The sequence below is a fragment of the Saccoglossus kowalevskii genome, chromosome 13 (genome assembly GCF_978046115.1).
Source record: "Saccoglossus kowalevskii chromosome 13, keSacKowa6.1, whole genome shotgun sequence".
In the NCBI taxonomy this organism is placed as follows: domain Eukaryota; kingdom Metazoa; phylum Hemichordata; class Enteropneusta; family Harrimaniidae; genus Saccoglossus; species Saccoglossus kowalevskii.
This window is the reverse complement of record NC_140653.1, coordinates 26,696,269-26,723,764: the sequence shown is the minus strand read 5'-3', so window position 1 is coordinate 26,723,764 and position 27,496 is coordinate 26,696,269. Positions and strand designations below refer to the sequence as shown.

General features: G+C 34.8%; 1 protein-coding gene across 1 annotated transcript; it reads left to right on the top strand.

Annotated features, from left to right (window-relative positions):
* The first annotated feature begins 10,905 nt into the window (after positions 1-10,905).
* LOC102809854 (uncharacterized) lies at positions 10,906-27,361 on the top strand. Its single transcript, XM_006823327.3, has 6 exons — positions 10,906-11,063; positions 14,149-14,372; positions 16,719-16,894; positions 21,692-21,798; positions 22,561-22,684; positions 23,499-27,361. Exons 1-6 carry the CDS (start codon positions 10,921-10,923, stop codon positions 23,568-23,570), a joined length of 846 nt encoding a protein of 281 aa, XP_006823390.1. The 5' UTR covers positions 10,906-10,920; the 3' UTR covers positions 23,571-27,361.
* The last annotated feature ends 135 nt before the right edge of the window (positions 27,362-27,496 follow it).

Sequence of the window (27,496 nt, the reverse complement as noted above, 5' to 3'; positions counted from 1 at the left end):
GTACGTAATTTGCTATCATCTTTCCTTATGTTTGATCTCCAATGATCAGTGTATTTTTGTTTCATTTGACATTTCACTTTGTTAATCAAATTTTTTAGATTTTGAGTCTAAGATTGTTTCCTTTGTATCACACAGTGAGTTCTGATTAATTTCTGTCAACATGCCTTTCATTGTATGCATCCACATGTTACTATTATGTTGATTTCGTTATATTGTCTTCTGGAAGTTCCCGCAGTCTTAACCAATATTTATACATGAAAGTATGTACTTCAGTCAATAATGGAAAACTACCAATCTCACTTCTACAAGCTGCATTGCTAGCATATTTTTTCAGTCCAAGAATTCTTTTACAGTGGTTAAATGTATTTTTTCAATAGCACCTCTATGCCATTTTGTGAAATCAATTGTAGAACAGACCTAAAATCTACAAAACAAACATAAAACTTTTAATTTTTTTGATCTGTTGTTCTACAATTTTTACGAAAACCAGCCTGATTATTTTCTTAAATTTTATTTTCTTCTAAGTATGTGGTTAGTCTATTATTAATGATTGAACATAAAGTTTTACCCATGCTACTGGTTACATAGATCCTTCTATAATTGTTAGGATCATTTACATCACTCTTTTTATGTAGTTGAGTGATTAGACTAGTATTCCATACAATTGGGAAGGATCCTGATTTTAAAATTAAATTGAAGAGTTGTGTTAATGATTTAATTAGGAGATTTGAACTAAATTTTAGTAACTCAGGACAAATACTATCAAACCCTGCTGATTTGTTTGATTTAAGATTTTTGATTGACTTTTCTGTAATTTCAATCTTGATGGAACTTTCTTTCAAAATTGTTTGCTCTAAATTCATAATATCCATGTTAATTCTGTCTTCATCCTCTGCAGAGATATCACTATTTCATATATTATAATAATTAACCAGATGTCTGGAGATATAAAATTACTATTGTCACTTTTAGAATCTCTTAGTTGATTTAGAATATTCCAAAATTCTTTTGAATTATTATTCTCGAATGTTATTAATTTATCTAATAATTTCTTTTGTAATTGTTGTTTTTTTAATCCTTGTCTTTTTCTTACAATAATAAATCTGTCTTATTTTATTGTCAGAAGGAATTTTCTCAATAGCTGTTTCTACCAGGTCTGCTTTAGCTTGTTTGCATTGTTGGTCAAACCAGTTTTTCTTTTTTATTTTTGAATTCTTGTTAGCTTTCTTTCTGTTCAGTATTGATCCTGCAGCTATGTCTGTAATTGAATTGAGTTGTCTAACTTCCGTATTCACTCCACTACCATTTAATTCAAATTCTTCATGACAAAAAGAGTTAATTTTATCCTGTATTACTGTACTCGCTAACCTGTCCTGGTTGCTGATTACAGACAACTTATCCCAATTCTAAATATTCTGAGGTTATGTAGTGAGTAATTATTTGCACATTTGTCTAAAATTATTTTTGGAAGTCTTAAAAGGCATGATATTTGGCAATGATCTGAGTAGCATGTGAAATTGTGAATTCTGAAAATATCAAATTTGTCTAGCAAGAAAGATATAAGAAAGTATAATCCACTGTGTTTACACCGTTATAGTGGTAATATGTTAAGTTGCCTGTTGAGTCACCGGGTATTCTACCATTCAGAATTTTAATGTCACATTTTTTTACACAGATTTATCAACATCTTACCATATGTATATATAATCACATCTCTATTATGACGTGGGTTTACATCGTCTGTAATATAGGTGTCAGGTACTGTAATGAAATCAGTAGAGTCACTTTCTATAAAGTCAGATAATACACTTGTTCTGCTATTGAAATCACCTTGAAGAAGTATTTTGCCATGTTGTTCTTGTATAGCTTGTACTTTGTTTATCTTGTTGAAAACACATATTCTTAGTATATTGGTGGCCTATGGCTGTATGGCTGATGACTTAAGTTGTGGCTTTTAGTTGCTGAATGTTGAAACTGTCGATGATTGGAATCATAAGGATGACGCTGCTGAATTTGATGGTATCTGGGGATTCCTAATAGAGGAGCCATAACATCCTTCATATTCTTGACTAATCGTCCAGTACCATAGTGGTTTGGATGAAGTGTGTGAATAAGATGTGATTCTGGATCTGTATATCTATTATCAATGTAGAGGAGACCTTTTTCTGACATAATACTTTCAGCTCCCTGTTTAAAGCACCAATTTGGAGATTACATGTACATTCTTTCCTTTCATTAAGATTGAGGATATGTAGAGTTTTGCCTTTGGATATGTCTTCTCTGTGTGAATGATTAATGACATGAAGTCATCCATGCATGAATCTATTGAGGTGCCATCACTTATGTCATTGGTTCCAACATGGACTACAATGATCTCAATATTATTTGCTTCTGTTTGCTGTATATATGTATCAATATCTTTGATTTGTTTCCTCTTAGAGTTCTTATGTGTGTATTCCTGTATAGTCTATTTCGTTCAATGTTCTTCAATATGGAATCTCCCACAATCATTGTATTTCGGGTTTTTTTCACCTGATAGCCATTATCATTTTGGATAGGTTGTGTTGGGTTAGTTATCCTTTATTTTCATAACTGGCTCATACTAATTTTTGGTTTGAATCTGATGAATATTTTGATGATTGATTTCAGTCATCTGTGTCTGTAATGTGTCATTTGTTGCCTTCAATTCTTTGTTCTTTTTTGTCAGCTGTCTGTGGATTTATTCCTTTCCTTTACTTGGTTGTTGATTCATCAGATCCCTGTGTTTATGCATTTCAGTGTTTATCAAGTTCATTGATAGTAAGATATCCTTCAGGTTTTTTCATTTTGCTTTACTTGCTCATTGATCACTGAACAGTTTCTTTCTAATTTATTCACTTTTTCTTTCATATTTGACATATCTGTGTTTCTCTCTTCAGTGAAGACAGGTTTCATATTTTTGTTGTCTGATTTGTCACTATTTACAATTTTGGTGATGTATTTGTTCAGATTGTTGACTTAGACTAGCATTGATGACTTTGAGTTGGTCAGTTATTTCTTCCATCATGTAACCATTTCTAATAATCTCACAGTATTTTTGCTCTATACGTTGGACATTTTTGTACATCTCTGTTAAGGTTGTCAGTTGTTGCTTTATTTTGCAGTGTTGATGACCGTAGTGTAAGTTGGGGGTGATCTTGATGAAGTGTTGTTAATCTTCTTCATAGTAGTGTCTGGTGTTTTACATGTAGCTGTTTGCCTTGTTGGCGTTTTGTGGCATATTTTGCTTGATTTTTGTTTGTCTTTTTTATTCTCACACTTTCCAGTGTTGAATAGCTCTTGTCGGATTTCTTTTTACGCTTTTTATCTTCGTTGTGTTCTTTTATTACTGTACACGTACTAGAGCCTGTTTGCTGGTCATCATCTCCATTATATTCATGTGACGTGTTTGTTACACTGTTGATTTTATCATCAGTGTCAGGCAGGTCATTTGAACTTTCAAAATCTTTATCCCTCTATCGTACTGGTCTCATGGTCTTTCTTTTATGAAAATCTCTTCCTGATTCCTTTGACACTTTTACATGAAGCTGTAGTTGTTTCTCTATACATCTCACCGGGGTTCCCCTTCATTCATAATCCATGTATGATATGAATTGCCTTGGATAAACAAAGTTCCATTATTATACACTTTGATAGTTACAGTATTTCCGTTTTCTGTTTGCAGACGTAATTGTTGAGTTTTTTCTGTAATTTTATATTCATATTGGTAATTGTTTTCTGGATAAACATGTTTCAAACATTTCAACCACAAGTCTGTGAATAGATTACCTTGAGTCAATGTGACGCTGTGTTTATTTAATTTGAGTTCAATGTTATTTCCTTTCAGTTAATCAAAGGAGTTGAAAACATTCTTCAGTTTGTCCTCATTAAAGAATTGGTCAGTAACTAGTGACTTGCTCATGGTTTTGTTATGCGTGATGGTTGACAATTCACTAGAGTACTGAGTTGTTTATCAAAAACAATATGTACTGTTCTTTGTCTCTATACTAGACTGTTGCTTGCTCCTTTGTCTATAATGGCTACCAATGCGTTGTCCTTTGTCCTCTTTGTGTAGTGCTAACAACAAATAACTACAATTCTTCTCCTTGTTATAAAGTATATGCATCTATATTTGCATGAACTTTTGTTATTTCAATCAGATATCTAAATGCTCCACATTAATCAAGTCAAATCGATATATATAGTTACTTGTAGTATTCCTTGTAGTGTGACCTTCAGTTACTAGTGGCCGCTTCAGCTGTTGTTTCAGTGTCTCCATTCACTTATCAATATTACTAGTTTTTGACAACAGATCACATAAGATTTAACTCACCAAATGAATGCATGAACATTCATAATGTGTCTTGTAATGTTGTAGTGGTATAAAAGATCCGTGGTACACCGTGGCCATTCCAGGATGTAAACTCGTTCTTACAATTAAATAATTACAACATTAGTATATTAGGCCCATTTTCTATGATAATTCAATCGTGTGCATGCGACGCAAAACTTAATATATTGCCAAATATTTTGATTTCAATTATTTCCATGGGATAGCAAATTTAGTGTTTTTTGTCAAATTTGTAATTCACTATCAGTATCAGTGAGTTTGAATTTCCGCGAATTAACATTATGGCATTTACGTCTGTCAAATAACGGCCAAATAAATACGTGGAATCATTAATTACTAAGGACCTGGCGTAGAATTGGAAATTACTCCAAATAAACAAATGTCCAATTCGGGGACAGGATAATAGTATATTTGGTTATTGATGAAATAGTAGGGCGCCACCAGACGGTATGGCTTAGCAAGTGCGTCGTGTTTCACTCTTGAAGATTGTGCACAAAGGAAGTCGCTCATCTCGCCATTGGATGGCGGCACATCGTGTATGTTCAACTGTGGGCGTGTCTTTTATTTCTGTGCTAAATGTGCAACACCAAAGTCCCGCCATTTATTTTTCATGGTTGTTCGACCATAGTCGTCTGCACCAGTATAGCGAGTTCTAATTTTGGTTTACTATGTTGGTCGCTAGACACCATACTCCCTCTTCGTACCGACGCCCAACTCGGCGTCCTGGGGAGAAAATCTACTCACCACGCCACTCCACCTCGATACCTCTCCTTCCCGGAAACGTGCTTTCCAATACGAGACTGATTTCTCTATTAGTTCGGCCATTTAAAATCATATTCTGGACAATTAAATGGTCGGCTTCCATTGCTGCTCCAAAATCATTCAGAAAATGGCAGCGTAAAAACCGCGCAAATTCATTTTACTGTCACTTTACAGCGGTTTTTACAGACACCAGGTAATTCTGTTACCCAATGGCTGAAGCAATTTCACATCGACCAGACATGCCCCAAAACAGATGACGACATTTGACAGGATCGGCCAATGCGCATGCGTATAAAACAGCTGGTACTAATATCCTAATTTCCTAATAACTTATTTTGCACTCGTACAATGCAAAATACATATTTGATTAGGTTGGTTGGCCGTCAAGTACCATCCTATGGCACCCAATTCATATATAACCAATACCATTGTACAGAGTTATGTTAACAGCGAGTCAAAAATAAGACTAATATACTAAATTTGTATTTAATTAATTGTAAGGATGAGATTACATTGTGAAATGGCCACGATGTACCACGGATCATAAAACACTATATAACTGTATTCAACTTGCTGTTAAAACAATGGCAGATAATGATAAACCACTAATCAAGACACCATCACTGAATGTAAATGAACTGAAAAATTATCGTCCGGTATCGAATTTTCCATTTCTTTCAACAAATCTGGAGAGAGTAGTCCTGATGCAGCTAAACGATCATCTTATCATCTCACCATCTGCTTAATACTCATCAGTCTGCATATCGTAAATACCACAGTATTGAAACTGCACTCTTGAAAATTGTCAACGATCTACTTAATACCATTGATAGTGGCAAATTAAGCAAACTGGTTTTATTAGACTTGACACTGTCGATCACAACATTTTGCTTTATCGACTTGTACATACATTTGATATATCTGGGCCAGTTTTGAATTGACAGTCAAACCGAGGCCATGTTAATTATGTCACCAAGTCTGGCATCGAAATCATCATTTCCATTCTAAATTACTGTTGGTAGTTCACATATACATTTTGTAACTTCAGTCAAAAATCCTGGTCTTACTCTAGACAGCAGTCTCAACATGTCGGAAATGTGTGTAAGGCGGAATACATTCAGCTAAGACAGATAAGTTCGATTCGCCATTATTCGACCCCTGATGCTACCAAGACTCTAATCTGTGCATTTGTACTTTCTCGTCTAGATTTTTGTAATAGTCTACTGGTCGGCTGTCCTCTCACTATCACAAACAAACTGCAACGTGTTCAAAACGCAGCTGCCCGGTTAATTTGTAAATCAAAGAAATCGGACCATGTCAGTCCACTTCTAAAATCACTGCACTGGTTACCAGTTACATCTCGTATGCATTATAAAGTCGGAACTATTTGTTACAATTCCATAGCTGCCACCGGTCCATCATACATATCACAACTACTTCAACTATATACTCCTGTCAGACAACTTCGTTCATCCTCAGACACCCGTATTTTCTTGAAACCGTGCGTTCAACCAAAACATATGGTGAACGCATATTTGCTCATATTGGCCCCGCTACCTGGAACAATCTAACATATGATGTCCGCCACTCAAGTTCTCATGACTCTTTTTGTAATAGGTTGAAGACTCACCTATTTGATTATTATTAAAAACCTTAAAACCATGGAAATCACCCAAAAATTGCTTCTCATATTCCGCCTATGTTTTAGACAAGGAAATAATATCATAAGATAAAATAAAATTCATAAAGTCAGACGATTCGAGTTTAGACTTGATACCTCTAACATTCCACGATATAAAACGCATATTATGTTTTGGTGAGCTTTGGCCAGCATCCTGGCTTGAATCAATGTTACCATCAGTATTTACTGGTTATTTTGAAGACATGTTCTTGGCCCTGTTCTATGTAGCGCTGGTTTTCGTTTTCGTTCTGTTTTCCTTGTATTGTTACCTGCAGGGTCGTCATTTTTCTACAATGATGGCAAGTTTCCCGTATTTGTATTATTCCTTTTTCCCTTGACTTTTAAGCTTGGATAATTGCTCTTGTTGATGGCGAGTCAAATCGTTACCAATTCCAATTTCTTCCTCTTTCAATACAGGTCGGGTAGCAAGTAATATAATCTTGTCTTCAAAATGATTGAATTTAATAATTATTGGTCGCTTGCATCCTGGTTCAGGTCTATTTGGTACGCGATGGGGACCTTACGATGTCGCGCTTAACCCACATCTTCCCTTTCACATACACGTTTAGTATATCAACTACCTTTTCTAAACAGTTCTCTGGCGACTCTCCCTCCTCTTCCGCGATAACATATAGTCGGACATTGTCTCGTCTTGAGAAAGATTCCTGCCTGTCAGCATCCTCATCCAATATATCCAGGCGTTCAGTAATTTCATCTAATTTTTCATTAATGGCAGACATGTCTAGGTCATTTATATTACATGCTTCGTGAAATCTGTTAACATCATTTTCTAATTTTTTTACCGTTTTCTTCAAAACTGAAACTTTGCCATCTAGATGAGAGTACCTTTTTGTAATCGATCTTGATTTTGTTTCATTTCTTTTAGTTCTTGTCTGATTTCACGGCCATTTCGGTGTATTTCCTTAAGAAGATCGCTTTTAATTTCTTGCATAGCCTTTATAATTTTTTGTTCGGGTCCCGGGTTTGTGTCGATATCACCCGCACACAAGAGCAGACCAGTAATACATGGATGTTGAGTTTTTTGAAAATGTTCACCTTGGCAATTTGCCTTTGCAGTATTTAAAGTCAAGGTCTTTCTTAATGGGTTGACTGGTTTTGTTACGTAATGGGAGACAGGTGTAAACGGTAATATGTATAAAGTCACATTCAAACCTATCAATAGAATATGTGGCCGAGATTTCATCTCCGTCATATCATCACAAGTAAATTATTGTTGCTATATAAAGTATGTGTAAACGAAAATATGACAACACACCAGTTACATGGATTGAACAGCATTGACCTGTTTAATTCTGCATTTTCATTTCATGATTCCGAGGGGAAAACTCAGGTCTTGTAAATGCATGAATTTGAGTTAAATCAAGTATCGTACCAACCCGCGCATAAGTGAATGAATGGAGGACGCTGCAAATGACTATACAATATACAGCTGCAGATGTTGGCTATGTCAATTACATTTACTACACGTTTTTATAAACAAGTAACAATACCACCATACCTTCAATTTTATTTAAGATAATTTCTGTTTACCGTCAATCTCAGTAAATCTAAAAGGCAATAGGACCAAATTGTTTCTTAAACGAACATGCATCATGTCAACATGCTCCTGATAGTATATTCAAATCGTTGATCTGAGATAACTGATGAAGTATTTGATTTTAATATAGTCGTGACACCATAACACATAAAACTATTCTCTGAATAATGTAATGTTATGACCCCATTATGGCATATATACCATAATATTGACTCAGGGGTCCCCGGTTCGAGTCTCAGACTATAGTTGTTTTCACTCATTATGTTGTTATGCTGGAATAACATTGGTTGCATTATTCCATAAACACTTTAAAGACACACATGTCCGCGTAAAACATTCAGTATTTTATTTTGAAAAAGTGTATTTTTATGTGTATAAGATGTGCTTAATTTCATCAATAAGTGTTTTAATTACTCAGACAAACTCTTTTCCAAAAATACTAAAACACTAATGTTTTAATAGAAAATACAGATGGTTTATAATACAATACACATGTTTTCAGTGTTCTGTCAATTAAAACAGTTTGATTTACATTGCATAATCCTTAGAAAAGACTCACAGAAAAAGTTATCATTCGGGTTTTTGTGGAGTTTAAGAAAAAGGTGTTGATGTTGAAGGATATACTATTTAGATTACGGAATTCAAACCTAATGTTGTGAGTGCAATTGGCGCCATTCCTAAACTATGACAATGTACGGCGTATCCACGACTGTAGCCGGTCTACTGGCGATTCTATTATCTTGTCTTCTTTTTTTCACTCGAAAATGTGGATTTACATATATAAACTCACACTTTTTCGTGGTGAAGTGTCTGTCACGTATTTGCCATCGATAGACATGTCAGATGTTAGGGGAGCATTTTGGGTGTTAACAAAGCAAACATTGTTTGCCTGTTACTCTACGATGGGACAATGTCACATAGACACGTTACCATAAATTATTAGTCCCTTTATTCTCGTAATATTTTGGTTCTAGTAAGGGGAAATTTGTGTTGCCAAACAAGTCTTGATTTGTTCCGCGTCCCTTCCTAGCAACAGTGTTTAATTGGAAGTTGCGTAAACACGTCTCAGTGTCAAATCATCGGATTTGAAGGTGAAGACGCGTTTTTCTGGATCCCAAGCGATTGTCATTGCGCTCATTGTGAACTGGAAAAGTAATGCTTATTTGAAGTATTTAGTTCTGTGCTATAGTTTGTAACATTAGTATTAGCATGGAGGTAAACTATTAGTTAATAAAGTTACCATATTATGTTGTCATTGTCATGATGCTGGCTTATTCTGTGCTTGCCTGTGGATGTGGGTGATTTAAGAATATGCTCCTTTGACTGACTTATTTGCAATATCAGGTGGAACGGAGGTGTAGTCTTGGCTGTAACTCAGATTTTGTGCGCCATTTTGTTCAGGCTCTGGTTTCTGCAATACTTCCTCGTTATTTATTAATTCTCCATTATTATTTTAGTGGAATCAATTTAATTTTTTGTAAAATAGCCAGTAGTCGTTGCTTTTTGTCTTTGCAAGTAAGTTGTATTATGTGTATGCAAGCATGCCCGGTATTGTAGTTCCGGGGTTTCTAGGGGAAGGGTGGGATAGTAGCTGGTACAGGTTACAGGAAATAACAAAGACATTTTACGTTTTTACAGGAATGAAAATGAAAGTTCCATTTACAATAACAAAAATAGGTTTTTACACTTTATAGATAAAGCAAATTCCTAATTACATTTTAATAATAGTTTTGATAATTTGTGTTTAAGAATCAAAATTGGAAATTACGACATTTAATTTGGAAAATGCTTTATACGCTTAAAAAATAATATCTTTGTACAAATTAAGGACGAATAAAATAGCTAATTACATTTTACATCTTGCCCATGTCTACGAATTTACGTGTTTTATTTGTTTAAATTACATTATTACGAAAATAAAAACAATCCTCGGGGCGGAGCTACGTCACATACGTTCTACGTTGCTAAGACGCGCATCACTGTACCACGTATTTCTATGGGATTTGTGCGCGCTGCTGTGGAACGCCGGTGGAGCCGGTGAAAATTCGAGAAAACAACACAAACTCAACTTTGAAGTAATCCTGAACAACCAAATTCATATATGTTACACACGTAGGGCTAATCTTGTTACACTGTTCAGGTGACTCTCAACAACCATTGCAAAGTATCGTTTTCTGCGAGTTGTTGGTCTTTTGGTCTTTTAGTTTTCACCGCGAGGGTTGCCAGGCGGTAGAAAATGCCCGGATGTCCGCCCCCCGAGGATTGATTACAGCTTACAAAAATACCTCTTGCCGACCCTCTTTCTAGTGTACAGTACATATATTAATAATGTTACCCCAGCCTGGAATCCAATCACTTCTAGTACATTCAGATACTTTGGCTTGTTCTGTGTGATTTAAACTAAGTTATTATTCATAATGTTTGTTAGGCATCATGCTATTTTATTTATAAAAATGCATTTGAGGCGTGAAATCTGTAATCGTTCGTTTGATTGATTTAATTAAATAGCGCCCTCGTACGATCGTCGGTATTTACTTTGGTAGTGCCAAGATGGCGGTGGTAAGGTCAATGTGGTTGGTGATCGCTGTTGAGGTTGTAATACTTTCAATTTGGGTTCCCAGTTCCCAGAGCTCCACTACGCTACCGCATGTATTGTGTGGGATAGAAGGATATGATACAAACAACCTAACCTCGTAAGTTTTTTTATTCACGTTATTTATCAAGACTAGAATAAAAGGCTTCGTGACTAACACTCACGTGATTTGTGTTGAAATTTATAGACCCGGAAGTAACGACATTTACGTGGGACAATATTTTCATTTTCAGTCCAGCTGACTATTTGAGATCTGTATTTTGTACCAATGTATTCCCGAACGCATGGCGTTTTACATTCTGTTGCCGGCTAGTTAGCGGCTGAGCATTCATGAGTTGGCTCCCCGTCGGACCACGTATGTAATGAAATACCAACTCAGCTTGATTAAAATCGTGCAAAAATGTTAAAATATTATCAGATTCTCGAGAACAACTTTCCCACCTATACGGCTTGCTTATAAGAAGCATGTTTATAATGATAGATGAGCCAGGATGTGTGATTGGTCGATTTGATACGCGCACACTGATGATTTCTGTAATGTAGAGGTGAAGAGACAGTCAGTATATTGGGGTTTGGTATTTCTGGATCCCTATGTTGTCACGGCATCAATATGTCAATATCACAATTTTGCATAATTTTTGTGTTAAAATTGTCAGTTTTTAAGTTGGGGTGCACAGCCAAAAATAATCGCTCTTTTATTTTATTTTTTTGAAAACACAAAATGCCACAAAATTTACGGCAGAATTCGGTATAAACTTCAGTACTGTGGATCACATTGCTATCATATTGTGCATCTCAAATAGCAGACCAATATTTGTGCCAAGCTTGAAAGGCTAATCTTAAATTTTGAATTAATTTCAGTACACAAGAGTTCTTTCTAAACTTTCTTTGATTTTTTTTTATCTAGCACTACATGTGAAAGTGAAAAATTTGAATGAAACATATGCCAATCTAACAGTGAATATGCATTAAATATATTGCATCATCCACCTTAGTCACCTGCATGTCAGAAGAGGTTCCTAACTTCCTCTTTCACTTGTCACATGTTTGTTGCATTTTAGAAATCCCCAGCTTTCTGTTTAAATTTGTTTATATTCGTCTCATTTGAAATTGTGTTACTTTCTGTTTTCACTTTTCACATATCCTGTACATTTTAAAATTACTTTGAAATTCTTTTTCCATTCATTCCACTTAACCCTTAGAAAATTTGTGTCCATCTGGTAAAAAGAATTATGGAAAAATACATACAAATGTGCACAATGTACCAACCAACATTTTTTGGAGGGGAGGGGGGTTCAATTATGGCACTAAGAGGGTTTAATTCGTATGTGGTTTATCTTAATTTGACATTTTCATTGACAAATTAGTTCAAACTTCCCACTTTCTTGATCAGCTGATTTTTAGCTCCGCTGTCGACTTTGTTGAGTGGAGCTTATCATATGAGTGATTGTCAGTCATCATCCATAGGCGTCCACATTAACTTTTACTTTTTTGACTTCTTCTTCATAACTACATTCTGATTGCTTTGATGTTTGACGTAGACCTCGCTTAGATTTTTGGCATTTGTGGTAAAAAGTGATATTTTCGACTACTGTAAAATCTGTATTTGAAGCCGCCGCTACTATTAGAATGGTACAAAGCAACAATGAAGATGCAGCTTCTATTAGAGCATCTACACATATGAGAAATGGTGAATTTTTTGGTTCTTAATTGTTCAAAAAGAATGGGTGCGACTTCTATTAGGGATGCGACTTCTAATACAGATTTTACCTTACTTGTTTATAGTATCACATGACAACCACAGTATGTAATTAATATGATATTAAAACCACAAGATTGTTAGAATTAATTAATTAATTGGCTCCTGGCTGGGTTGTGAGGCATGTCTTCTAATGTACATATGAATTAGAAAATCTGCATATTTTCATATTTTCACAATCATGAAATTTCAGTTGTTAAGAATTCATATAATTTGCATAGCATAATATGTTTGCCTACCATCACAACTTATCTCCCGATTTTCCTGACATTTACCTTTCTGGTTTTCTCGAGAAAAAAAAAAGTATTTTATACTGGGTAAAAATAAAATCTAAAGGTTGATGACCTTATGGGTATAAAGACAAGCTGCGGTTCATGCTAGTTGCATTCCCACTTTGCATAATCTGAGAAAACACCTCAATAACCACTATAAAACAGTATTATAATGGCTTTGGGTTTTGTACAATTCACGAGAAATCTTATCCAACAGAATTCTGAAATTATATAAACTTGGATTGATGGATTTTCATTTAACTTGAATCTTTTGAATCTTAGCACATACATTATTCTTTATGAACTGGGTACGGCTTTTACGGCCCAAGATCGTGTGGCGGAAGCGCTTGAGTTTGTGAGTTTGTGAGGGCGTGTAAGCCATAGGGCAGTAGGCAACAAAAGCCATATACTGTCCATCAATGTTTTATCATATACCTAATAGATGTAATTACAAGTTTACCATGGTGTGATCTCAAACGCACGACGTAATTTAGAATGACATGTTTTGTTTTGAAAGCCGGGCACGCTAGGCCAGGCATGATACAGGAAATTATTGCCCTGATGTGAGGCCGCATTTCCCATAGTGTTACAAGGCCTTGCAATACAAGGTATATGATAATGTTAGTGTCTTTTACATACCAAATAACTGTGTCTATACAAGCTAGTTTCATTGGTAATGCACTTCAAGATGGCAGATCTATAATACAGTGTATCTAGCCAATAATTTTATAATCAGAATATCATAAATTTTTATTGTGTTTCACATCACTCCAACAGGTATACTGATACTCATATTGTCAAAATTCGCCAAAAAATGAGTTATATTTTGTTTTTGAGAAGGTCAAAGGGCTATATTGACCAGATGACGAATATCTTATGGTTACCTTATGTTTTATTTGCGTTCTCAGTTTATTTATACACTTTCTACTTTTGTGTACAGGGACTGTGGTTGTATGACATGAGTTCCTGAATGTGCAATATCAAGTATATTTGTATTCAGACTTGGTAAATAATGTAAACTCATACATCATCCACAGGGTTAATTTAAATTTCCTTAAATATGTAAAAAAAAATCCCTAGAAAATGCATGAAAATAAATATCAATTTAATGCTTTTGCAGTAAAATATTTCAATAACATTATTTTGATTTACAGAGCGTTATATTGGACTTTCAGTCTACCTGGTCAATGTTACCACAAGGATAATTCTACATCCACATCTTGCAACTACTATTTGGCATTTTGTCAGGAGCTTGATTCAACAGGTCAGCCATTTAATGAAACCTGTGATGAAGCCGGAGCCTGTCTTCAAGATAGTAAAGAAGGCTCACATAACATTGGAAATTATGATGTACATAGCAATCCATTTAGTGCCATGGGTAAGTCAGAAATTTGTTCATATCTATAGGTTAGTTAGAAACTGTTTTGTGCTTTTCAAGGTAAGCCCCAATCTGATTAAAATCTGATGTAGTGTACGGGCCTTAATTATTTTGGCTATAAACTTATTTTAATTTTATTTTTTATTACTTTTGTTATTAATGCCTTTTTATTTTATTATTTTACTTTTATTTTGTGATTTTTTTTAATTCCGCCCTCCATACATCTGATCCGACGCCTATGTAAGTTCCGTTCAAATCTCGCGTAAGTAACAGCCAATTACAGCCCCCCTTTTATACAGGCTGTCGGTTGCTTACTTTTCAGTGTAGCGATACTCTACACTGTGCATTATATTTTGCCCACTTGAATAAACCATTAATAGAAAATTGCTAGTATATTTTTATTTACAAAAGAAATTCCACAGCATTTTACAATTTTTGTCATTACATTGAATATTTTTTTTACTTCCAACAAACCTGTACACTTCCTGATGCACCTTCACCAGCCAAGGTTCGTTTATTCAGTCATCGCTTCAATTTTACATCAAACACTGAGCATAATTATCTAGAATGGAAGCAAAAAAATAAGTAAATCGTAATGATTAGAACACTGTAAACAGATATATAAACAATGCAAACTGATTTTAAATTGTATAACGGTCACCGGCCCACGGCATCAACGCAGAAAATTGGAGCAAAACAATATTTCCTGATCAATTGCGATGTGTTCCAAATAAAAAATATTTTAATTATTCCAGTCCAAATCAGTTCAATTACTTTAATAAAGAGTTATTGTATAATGTACAAAATGTTGATACAATTTGATGAATATTTACAGCTACGGCTTCAATACCGTAGACGATTTTGGCCTGATCGTCAACAAAACATCACCTGTCTCCAGGGCAAGCGACTGGGAAAAGACCCAGTGTTCGGTCGAACCGGTGGAAATAAAATCGTCACTCCCAGAGTAACTACGCAAAATAACGATCTAAACTCGAACCATTCGAGCCACAATATAAACAAATGACTTTCGTTGCATTTGACAATGATAAACTTACCAAAAAGCTGTGTTTTTCTCGGTCGCTAACGTCGGTATAATCCGCCATTTTATTTGAGTGTGTTTGCCACTTGACTCTGCCCGGTGACGTCATCATGTGCGCTATAGAAGGAGGTCTGTGATTCGTTGACTAAAATCGGCGATAGTGGGTCTCGTTGAAATCTCGTTACATAGGCATCAGGTCAGATGTATGTGGGGCAGAATTAAAAAAAATCACAAAATCAAAATCAAAGTTAAATAATAAAATAAAAAGGCATTAATAACAAAAGTAATAAAAAATAAAATTAAATAAGTTTATAGCCAAAATAATTAAAGCCCGTACATTACATCAGATTTTAATCAGATTGGGTAAGCCCATAATCCAGAGATTAATGACAGTTTAAGTTAAGAGTAGAAAATAAAAAAAAATGAAAGTTTGAGTGAAATCTTTTTACCTATTTCTGGATCAGCTGATTTTTAGCTCAGCTGTTGACTTTGTCAAGTGGAGCTTATCATATGAGTGATTGTCAGTCATCATCCATCGGCGTTCACATCAACTTTTATTTTTGCGACTTCTTCTTTAATTAAAACTACATGTCTGATTGCCTTGATGTTTGACATAGACCTCGCTTAGATTTTTGTCATTTTTGGTAAAAAGTGATATTTAAGACTACTTATTGATGACAGCAAGTTTGTTTACTTTGATATTACACAAATATACCGATATTATGCCATCATGTATCATCCATATTACAGAGTTGTTTTTAGCTCCATTGTCAGTAAAGTTTAACAGAAGTATTCATATTACTGATCATCCGTTAGTGTTGTTAAAAATGTCACCATTTATGGCTTTAATAATTTCCAGGACAGAGCCTTAGATGGATTTCCCTCAAATTTGTTTATTTGATAATAACTACATATTTTAGTCTTTTCGGGGGGAAAAAATTATCAAAAGCTTAATTTTCAATTTGTTCTAATCCATTGCTTTGATATTGTATCTTCTTGCACATTTGTTCAATACATTTAGTAATGCTATTTTCCATATGTGGATCCAATTGCTTTGAAAATGTATGCATGGCAAACAGTTAAAGCAGAGGTGTCGTCACCTGCGCATGCGTTGGGATTGAGTTCCAATCGATGATAACAACACACACTAAAACTGCAAAGGCTTATAGATAGGCACTTGTTTGTAAACATAGGCATGCTATGGCCATTTGCCGCATTTGCAGCCGACAACTTCCCCTCCCTTTTTTTTAGCTATATCGGTCAACTGGATACTTGTCTTAAAATAAAAAGTTTTTGTTCACTTACAGACAATGGCCTTGGATTCTATTATAGTTTTCCAAGTAATGACACCGGACAAAAGGATTGTGATGTTGCACACACTCTCATGTATTTTGTTTGTGGTGAGAATCCATGGTTTCCAACTGCTGGTGAACCATCTGAAATACCAGGAGAACCTGAAGTAACGTTTTTAAGCAGCTGCGTGGTAAGCATCAAATACATTTGTTCTGCGCTACAACATATCAAGATTTTGAAGAAGGAAAAAAATCAAAGAAAGCTTAGAAAGAACTCCCATGTGCTGAGAGTATTGGAGACACATTAAATATAATTCGAAATTACTTAGCTGAAAACTAATTATGCAAATCAGAAAATTAATATGACCAGATTTGAGTGTAAAACTAATGAGGTCTGCGCAATGTAACAGAAAATCTATGTCTCCAAGTTTAATTGAAATGTGATTAGAACCAAAAAATTATGAATTATTATGCTTATTAGGGAATTAATATGAACAGATTTTTACCCCAAACTAATTAGGTTTGTACATTGTCCTAGAGCAACTTTGTACTAAGTTTCATTGAAATGGAATAATTACTACCGTGAAAACTCCAAAAATTCGACCCCTCTAAAAATTCGACCGCCTGTTTATTTGCCGGGTTTCGGTGTTTTATTTACCTCCAAATTTTCGACTCCACTAAAAATTGCCGACTCATTCTTATTCGAAAATTGCGACCAGTTTTAGTTTTCCCCCAAACGAAAAGAAAAACGATGTGAGCGTTCAAACGGGACCTTCCTCGAAGGCAAGAATCCGGGTTTCTGATTGACTGAGAGATTTTTATTTTATTGGTAACGAAAATATGGCCTTGTTAATTTTTAACATGTTTTAAATTCAGTGTGATAATCCGGCCTGCCCAGTTTTAAAGGTCAATTGTAGGCGGGGCCATGGGGAGTCAGTCATAGGACATCACCAAGGGATTTGGTAGGGCTGCCCAATCAGGAACTAGCTTGGCAGCTTATTACCATAGGTAAATATACATTAATTTGTGGCGTCGTTTTCAATTTTGTAATCAGTGCAACTTCTGCAGTGCAGCTAGAAACATTGTATCTTTTCGCAAGTTTTGCTCGTCGACGTGCTCAATGTTAGCCACCTGCCAAGTTGTGGCCATCGTCAGACTCGTCTTCCAAATACCACCGTATTATCAACTAGGCGCTGCAGAACTACGACGGTACGTACTGTACATTTTACGTGAAAGTAATCCCCTTCTAGCAAGATTACTCGACTGTTCCGTTAGTTGCACCGATCGACCGTGTTTCTTCTGTGACAGTGAGGCGCAGACAATCGCAGTTGCGCAAGAATCTGACGAATTTGACGACTGTTACCTGGCACAATAGTTTCAATGGCAAATGATTCTCTGTGCGATATGTTTGGGGCCACTTTCACACCTTTCTCAGGGATGGAACGACCCGCCGCTACGAGCGACACACGCAGCGATCTGCCGCTAGATGTTCAACAATGGGCCGCCGTAAATAGCATCAGCAGTGAGTCTATGGCAAAGTTGTCGGCGAATGGTTTTACCAACATGCAGCTCATTCGTCTGATCGCCCGAGAAGACATTGATGCGATGGTTATTGAGCCTCTAGCCCAACGACGACTATTTATTTTTGCTATACAAAATGCAGTACTGAAAGTTGGTTCAATGTTCAATAACGGATGAAATTGTCCTGCTTCTTGTGCTGCTGGGTTCGTAAGCAAGTGTTGCAGCGACGGCGTCTCCCCAATGTTGACGTTTTGAGAGCTGGCGGCCATATTGGATTCTTCGCCGTTGGTGGCGCTGACCTGTGGGTTCCCGGATGGACTCTGCTGTTGTTGGTTGTTCGGATTAATAGCCGGAAGTTGTCCATTTGTCGATGCCGCCGGACGAATACACTGAGGGGGTGACCCTTAAAATATATTCTAAATAAACGAAGTTTCAAATAAAAACGAACACAAAAATCTCGGCATGCTGCGTTTCTGAATTGTTGATTATTACTGTACTCAGTAGTGATTATAATAATGTACACAAAATAAATTTGTTGAATGGTTATGAAATACAAATAAAAGTCAACTTAGTTTCATCGTAAGCGAATGATTCCGGTCTCGTATAAACGTTTGATGCTGTAGGATATCCGCCATGTTCTCTTAGGTCAAATAGGTCAAATCGCTAATTAACCAATCAAAAAGCTGGATGATGCCAACGTGTTCAAATTACCATAGCTTATTTAAATATGTTAATGTTATTGAACGCAATGCGGAAGAGATTGATGTTGTAGTACGATATTTTGGCTTGGATTTTGATGCAAAAACGGCATCATTTTTTTTAAATAAAAAAATTAGTTGTTTTTAAAAAATAAACTGGTCATCTGAAGAATAATTTAACATTGTTCACAGTGATAACAGCTCATTCTCGAAAGGAAGCTTACCCGCTCACGCTAGTCACGATAAAAATCATACACGTGTACTCTTGAATAGACAGACGTCAATGACTACGGTAAAACTTACTCTATTTTAGCCGGCAGGATTGATTGAAATGTCCGAAAAATGACGCCAAAATACACCTTAAAAGTCCCATTTTATTTTCTTAAATCCCATTTTATTTTTTAATCCAAGGGCGAATTTACGGCAGAATTTGGTCCCTCAAATAAGGGACACGTGAGCTTTGATTCTAACCGGATACATTGCACTGGGTCGGGGAGATAGTTTGCTAAACTTCCATGTATCTTTTGTCCAATGGGTACCTGTACTTCGAACATTCGCAAGTTTTCCTAGGTAGTGCGAGACAGCTTTGTCTTTTGACCTATTAGTTTTGTGCTGACCTCTTCTCCGCGTCTTGATGTTTTGTTTTGCTTGTCATAATACTTACTGATTGATGACTTTGTTTAGATTTTGAGTTACAACTCGGCCACGACCTTTGCTTTTACCGTGAAACATGAGGAAGTTTACGTCAATTGACGGACATTGCAGTTTTTAAAAACTAATGAAGCACACTGTCTATTTTGGAGTTTTTACGGTACTTTAGATATCAGTGTGAAAGTTTAAAATTGGTTAATTATGCAAATTAGGTAATTAATATGTACAGATTTTAACCCACAATTATTCAGGTCTGTCTATTGTCCTACAGCATCCATGTACATTCATTGATATGTGATGTATAGTACCTGAGATATCAATGTGAAAGTTGGTTAATTATGCAAATTAGGTGATTAATATGCACAAATATTTACCGGAAACTAATTGGGTCTGCATAATTCTAGATTCATTGAAATGTGATGATTAGTACTTTAGATATCAGTAGAAAAGCTGAAAATTAATTATGCAAATTAGGTAATTAATATGCACAATTATTTACCCTAAAACTAATCAGGTCTCTGCATAGTCTTAAAGGATCTATGTACCAAGTTTCATTGAAATGCGATGATTAGTACTTGAGATACCCGTGGAAAAGCTGAAAATTAACTAATTATGCAAATTATGTGATTAATATGCACAAATATTTATCGAAAACAATCAATCTCTGCATAGTCTTCGAGTATGTAAGTACCAAGTTTCATTGAAATGTAATGCTAACTACTTATATCAAATGCTGAAAATTAATTAATTATGCAAATTAGGTAATTAATATGTACTGATATTACCATAAAAACTATCAGGTCTGTGCAGTGTCGTATGACATCTATGTACCAAGTTTCATTGAAATGTGATGATTAGTACTTGAGATATCAGTGGAAAAACCGAAAATTGACTAATCATTATGCAAATTAGATAATTAGTATCCACGGATTATTACCAAAAACTAATCAAAACCTAGCATTAGTTCAGAGCATCTATGTACCAAGTTTCATCAAAATCCAATGAGTGGTTGTTTAGATATCAGAGGAACAGTCATGAAACCACTAAAAAATAGCTAATTATCATGCAAATTAGGTAATTAATATGCACGGATTTTTACCAAAAATTAATCAAATCTGCGCATATGTTCAGAGCATCTATGTACCAAGTTTCATCAAAATCCAATGAGTGGTTGTTTAGATATCAGTGGAACAGTCATAGAACAGCTAAAAATTAGCTAATTATCATGCAAATTAGGTAATTAACGAGCATGGATTTTTACCAAAACCTAATCAAATCTGCGCATTGGCCCAGAGCATCTATGCACCAAGTTTCATCAAAAACCGATGTATGGTTCTTGAGATAGCAGTGGAACAGTCGGACACACATACACACACACACATACACACATACACACATACACACATACAGACACACTAACTGCAAAGACTCCCATTTTGTGCTTCGCACATGGGAGTCAAAAACATATTTATCCTTACAAAGATGAGTAAAACACCGAGTATGATGTGTTTTTTCCTAAATAAAAGTACAATATTTGCTATATTAAAATGAAGGTCATGTACACCAAAGATCACATTTGTTGTATACTGAATCATTAAAATTTGACTTTATTTTGACCAGAGAAACACCTCGGTAATTTTAATTTAGTACATGTGCTACTAAAATAGCATTGTCTGAAATGTTTACATTGTAATTTTGATGAGATTGTTCCTGATTTAAGATCAATGTTTTTATCGAGCACATGGTTCTCTAAAATCATATTCCTTTTTGAGCGAAAAGGTTAGGGTTTATAGTGCATAAAAAGGTTAGGTTTTATAATGCATACATTCAGAGCTTACCCTGCTGGTGTGTCTGTCTTTTTCACCGATATCTCATGTGCTATGATTTCTATGAAATATTGTTTGTAAGTGCTTTCAAATAATCAGCAAGGCCTCATCTGTTTTAGCTCAAATCTATGCATACAAAATTACCTAAGTTGCATAACAGCTTAGTTTAGATTATTCAGGTTGTATTTAGAAGAGCTAGTAAATCACAATGGTGAATCTCTGAAAAAATATTCAACATTTTATGCCTATGCTTGTATTATTTTTGTTTAATTTTGTTTTGTTTTTATTTTAGTACAATATTACAGTGCGCTATTCAGGAGCATGTTTACCACCGCAGCCTATACCAGTTCCGAAGGATAGCAGTAGCAGTCTTAGTGCGGGCTCCATACTTCTCATAATGTAAGTGCCCCCCCCCCCTCACACACACACTCATACACATTATTGATATCAAAATTATTACAAAAAAAAGCGTTGTTGCGCTCTCAAGGCCAGTCAGGGAATTTGAATGAATGGTTGGCAAAAAATTAAGAGCAGTGTGCATTTCAATTTTGAGTAAACAATGTAATTTACATGCATTGTATACGTTGTAAGGGACCCATATCTTATGTGTCACGTCTTGACAACTTGACAATTTCACTTTTCATATTTGAGAATATTCAATGGGTTTTAAATTCTTAGATTTTCCAAGAAAAATTATGAGTTATATTGTAGTTGTACAATAATCATATTGTTGTAATTTAGCAAATTTTACAGATCAGTGTAAACGCAATACTCAGAACAATTTAGTTTTCTTTTTAAGCCGAAAAAATGTGTTGACTTGAGGGTGCCCTTCCATTGGCACAGAGAACTAAAACAAGGATTTTTTTTTTCCCATGATGTACCATGCCAACAAAATACCAAAGGTTACTGAAAAGTGTTTTTATACAATTCACTTCCTAAAAATTTAAAGTGTTTAAACAAAAATGTGTCTACCTGCCCCACTTGTTTTTGTGGAGCCCGTAATTGAAACCACAAATTTTAGGTGGGGTTGAACAATCGCTGGAAATCCTTTGATTTAATGTTCTCGCATTTCTGCAACATGCACATATTTCATATGATACTGCTAGTAAATTTTCATGCGAGTAACTATAATCAACCTACGGTACATTTTTTTTATTTCAGATTTATTCCTGCAATAGCATTGTACTTCATTATTGGAATTCTAATTAATAAAATCCAAGGTCACCAAGGAGTGGAGCTTCTACCGCATCATGAATTTTGGACAAGTCTTCCAGAATATATCAGTGTAAGTTGTCTTATTACACTCTTATTTCATAGAGGCATCAATGTTTTTTAAATGACTGTTTAAAACAATTAAAACCAAATGCATAGTAGTATAAAACCCGTCAATGATCACAGGATACATGGAAAGACTCATAGGTAATGGACATTACCAATTGTCTTCTTTAGCCAAATGAATGAAGCATTAAGATCTTTTCACAATGAATGTTTTATAAATATTGTATAAATTTTCATTAAAAAAAAAAACGTTTATGCATTTATGAAATGGTGTGTATACATCAAGTCTTGAAAACACCAATTTATTCAAAAGTTTTACACATTCATGTGTTGTGGACACCTTTAGAAAATAACTGCCTAGGCTGATTGTAATTCCCACCTTACACAAACATAAATCTTACGATCCATATGCGCATGCATTCATTTTAGGATCTGATTCAAGATGGCCGACTCTCTGCCATTTTCATCATAATTAAAAATGCATCAAGTATTTCTGCCATTTATAGTGGGATTTTGAATCTTGTTAGAAGAACATCTTGTTTTTACAGATATATGATTTAAAATGGCTGGTTGGTGGCCATTATGATTTTGAAAATGCTATTCCAAAAGCATATCTCTGACTTCTCTGGACCGATTAAATTCAAACTTTACCAATACATGTTATATTACAGATTGCAGATTGCTGACTGACATATATTTGACATTATTAACGTTACAATTCTGTCATTACAAGACTGAGTTTCTAATATGCAACTTGAAAACACTGCATTTCATTTCACTTTTGTCTATGACGTTGTTGTTTTTTTCTCATATTTTTGCAGGATGGCATCAAGTATGCATGGGAATGTGTCACATGTCAAAGGAAGAAGGAAGAAGGATACGAATCCATCTAAGAAAAGGGTGAACAAAAACTTAATCGTTGATGTAATCATGATCGACCCAAAGAATGTTGATGTTTTTTGTACACATTTTTTACTCGTACTTTATTCACACATTATTCATACACTGGTGAGTATGAGTACTTCTAGGAGTTTGTTTCGGTACATAAAAACATTAATATCACATGGATGTGCACTTAATTCAACATATCAGTGATTTTAATGTATCACGTCGCCATAATAATAATCAATCAAAAAGTGTAATGCCATAATTTAAAGAATGAAGAGTTTTCAGTCAAACTCTTAGTTTTGTTTTTTGAAATAATGTGCTTAAAATAACATAAAAATTAACATTATTTCAGATTATCGTATTCACTTCAAAATATTCGCTCTAATAGAAGCGCACATAAACTATGTATACAGGATCATTAACCCTTTAATATTTGACGCTTTAAGCAACAAAGTCAACTTTTGTCATCTAACAGAAAATAAACCTCCATGCAAGGCACACAATGGAAGTCTTTGCAGTTACCCTGTCTGTGTGTATGCATGTACTGGTATCTTTCTCCCACTATTATCTTGAGAACCAATCAATGCATTTCAATAACATTTGGTACATAGATGCATTGGGACAATGCATACAACTGATTTTTTTGGGTTTAAATCTGTGCATATTAATATCTAAGTTGCTTAATAATCAAATTTTTGCCACCGATATCTCAAAAACCAATTATTACATTTAAAAAAAAACTTGGTACATAGATGCCAAGGGACAATGCACAGACCTGATTAGTTTTGGATTGAAATTAGTGCATACTCAGAAAATCAGATTGAAATTAAACTTGTCGCACAGGTGCTCTGGAATAAGTTAGACTGCACAATCAAATGTTTTTGTTTTAATAAGAATTTTCTGTGAATATTGTTAAATTTTCACATTGTGTTCATCTCAAATAGCAGCCTATATTAGTTTTTCTTTAATTTTAAATATTTCCTATGTTTATTCCATATGCCTTCAAAATCTCTCAGCACATGGGAGTTCTTTCTAAGTTCTCAAGAGCTATAGCAGTTAATAATTATTTGGTGTAAAATTAACAAATAAAAAGTTCAAATTGGGACACCAAAATTTCAGCACGAAATATTATGGCATTTAGAGGGTTTAAGTGTAATTTATTTTTACCATAGACACAACTCTGTCATTTACTTAAGGACATGTGCTACTAATGCAAAACATATGAAATTGGAAATAATTTTAGAGCGTTCACCAGGACAAATTTCATGGGAATTACTATGAATCTACACTATTTTGTAGAATGCTGACCTATTGTATTAACCCTTAGCTGGTCATGTCAATGTAAAAGTAGTACTTGGGGCTAACAGGATAAGGGTTAAATTGTCACAGTCAATGCACTGCGTCATATTTAAAATGGGTCTCATGTGGCCTATACATCGTGCATTTCAAATTTGTGATACTTGACGAGTGCGACTTTCATCTTCTTTTAGTTATATTGATATTCATTATTTGTTTTTCACAATATACGGTAAAATACTACATGCCATTTTAGCAAAATTGACTCAATCCATGAATTACCAGAATCTTAATTCACATAAGGTATCACAACAACTTCATTGTGAAAATATACTTTCTGTTAAAGCGAGAGGGTCGTCACCTGCGGACGTGCGGAATTGAGTCCCAAGCGATGATAACAACACACGCTAAGAACGCAAAGGCTCATGACATGCTATGGCCACCTGACACACGCGTAGGTGACGACTCCCTCGCTTTAAATTAGCTTCATTTTGAATTACAGGGTAGCTAATTTAGGTAAAATAGCGAGCTAGCTAAAAATGTTTTACAGTGCACATAGTTGCATGTTTTTCAAAGTCACAATATGTATGTTACAGTTTGACTTTTAACCCATTGATTTGATTTGATTTGATTTAATGAGCCTAGTAATATATCACCTTTTTTTGAACAGAATAGTTTGGTGGTGTTTTTGCTGAATCTAGATAATAAATATATCCGGCTCAGGTATTTAAAATTTTGTGATGTTCGGTAGGGAAGGGTCGGGTAAATCCAGCAGCATGAAAATAAGAGAATTAGCCAAATAGTAATTTGTATTTTATGTGTATAGTTGAATTTTTTTGTTACAACTTTCAGATTTTCTTTCACTGCTTATTTAATTCAAGCTGGTTTGAGTTTGATATTTCTTGCAAATTTTGATTGAAAGTTTCCAACATTTAGTTGTACAGAATATTTTGTAAAAAGGGACAGAATTGGTCACCGGTAAGAATTGTACACAATATACTGTAAATACATGCATTCTCGCTGGTTTTTAATTTCACTATTTTCATCGATAAGTGAAATCTGCTATAAGTGAAATAACAATAGAACTCACTATTCCCTTGTCAACTCCATTATCTTAAAATCCAGTGAAATTAAATGCCAGTGAAAATAAATGGTTTCACAGAACGTTGTTAGTTGGTCATAACATAAGCATCTTTGTATGGTTTAATGCTATGGCCAATGTTAACTTGCTGTACAACTTGTTTAAAGCCTCAATTTCACTACTGACATATTTGCAAGTCACAGCGCCCTCTATGGAGTTTTATTCTTTTCTTCTGTTTTTTTTTTAAACTACTTATAGCTGCAATGCAAATTTGTGATAAATACGGTGGTAGTTTGTGAAGATGAAAATACGGATCTGTTCTTGTCATTCATTTAAGAATGTCATTAGGTGGTTTACAGTCTGAAGATCAATGTATAGAAATGGCCTTGCTGGGAACAGGAAAAGCTGTCTAAACTAATCAGCAAAAAAAACAATGAAAAATTGTTTACTTCACCGATGTAAATTTTTGAAGAGTACCATACTTAACAGCATCTGATTTCTTTAATGCTCATCTTGTGGGTCAAAGGATTTTCTCATTTATGCTGAGGTAAAATACATATCATTGTGATGGGCTTCCTTATAATGTATTTGATAATAAACCTTGTATATAAAAGCACAGGTCTGTAACATTGGCTAATGTACAAATGCCAAGATTTTTTTATACAAATATTTTTACATGTGACAATTTGCCAATCATGTTATTATACAGAAAATTTTCTAGGATGAATCTGTGTCTTTGTATTGTAGTTTTCACCTGCATCAGCCAATAGGCACATTTATTTTTATGGCATAAATGAACTAGGGAAGTGGGTTTATGCATGTATACAGAAATGTGACTTGGGGGGGGGGTGATAAAATTGGTGGCTGGAGTATTAGTTGAAAGATTAAGGGATCCAAAATACGATGTGGTTTTCTGTGGTGGTTTACTTGTATGTACCATCCTGTCCCAGCCAACTAAATCTACATCTTGTGATACTTGGCTTTGAACCAGATTGCTGGTATCTTCCTTCAATGCTGTGTGCGTACATGTATAGCACAGGATCTAATGATTATCAGCCCTTCAAAGTCACCTTAACATGTTATACTTCTGTTATGAAATGAACATTGCATGACGTTTGATGTGGGTCCCATATGACGTATACAACATGCATGAACTCAATTATTTATTTAAATGTAATTCAAAAGTGTTATGCATTGTGACCACACTGCTTTACATAACTGATGGAAGGGGACAGTGCTAATACGTAAATGTATGGTACCACCACGAGGAAACCACACCTCTACATCAAACTGATTACAACAGGTGTTTGAACACTTATCATTTAAAGTCCAATCATTTTATCTAGTTGTAGCGTAAATGAAGGGATTAGATTGTACAAGGTTTTGAAAAAAAAAATAAACTTTTTGCTATCATGTAAAGTTTACGTCTCTGGATAATATTCTTCAATGTGTAATTACTATTTTTGTCCAGCTTAGGAGGAAATACAATTTTTGTCCACCTTAGAAAGAAATGCAATTTCAATATATGGGCTTACTGCTTCAACACCTGCCACA

Bases quoted from the DNA above. Each gene is read 5' to 3' on its own strand.
- LOC102809854 (XM_006823327.3), top strand. From the start codon at position 10,921: ATGGCGGTGGTAAGGTCAATGTGGTTGGTGATCGCTGTTGAGGTTGTA. The intron at 11,064-14,148 runs GTAAGTTTTTTT...TTTGATTTACAG, and splicing joins GATACAAACAACCTAACCTC to AGCGTTATATTGGACTTTCA. The intron at 21,799-22,560 runs GTAAGTGCCCCC...TTTTTATTTCAG, and splicing joins GGCTCCATACTTCTCATAAT to ATTTATTCCTGCAATAGCAT.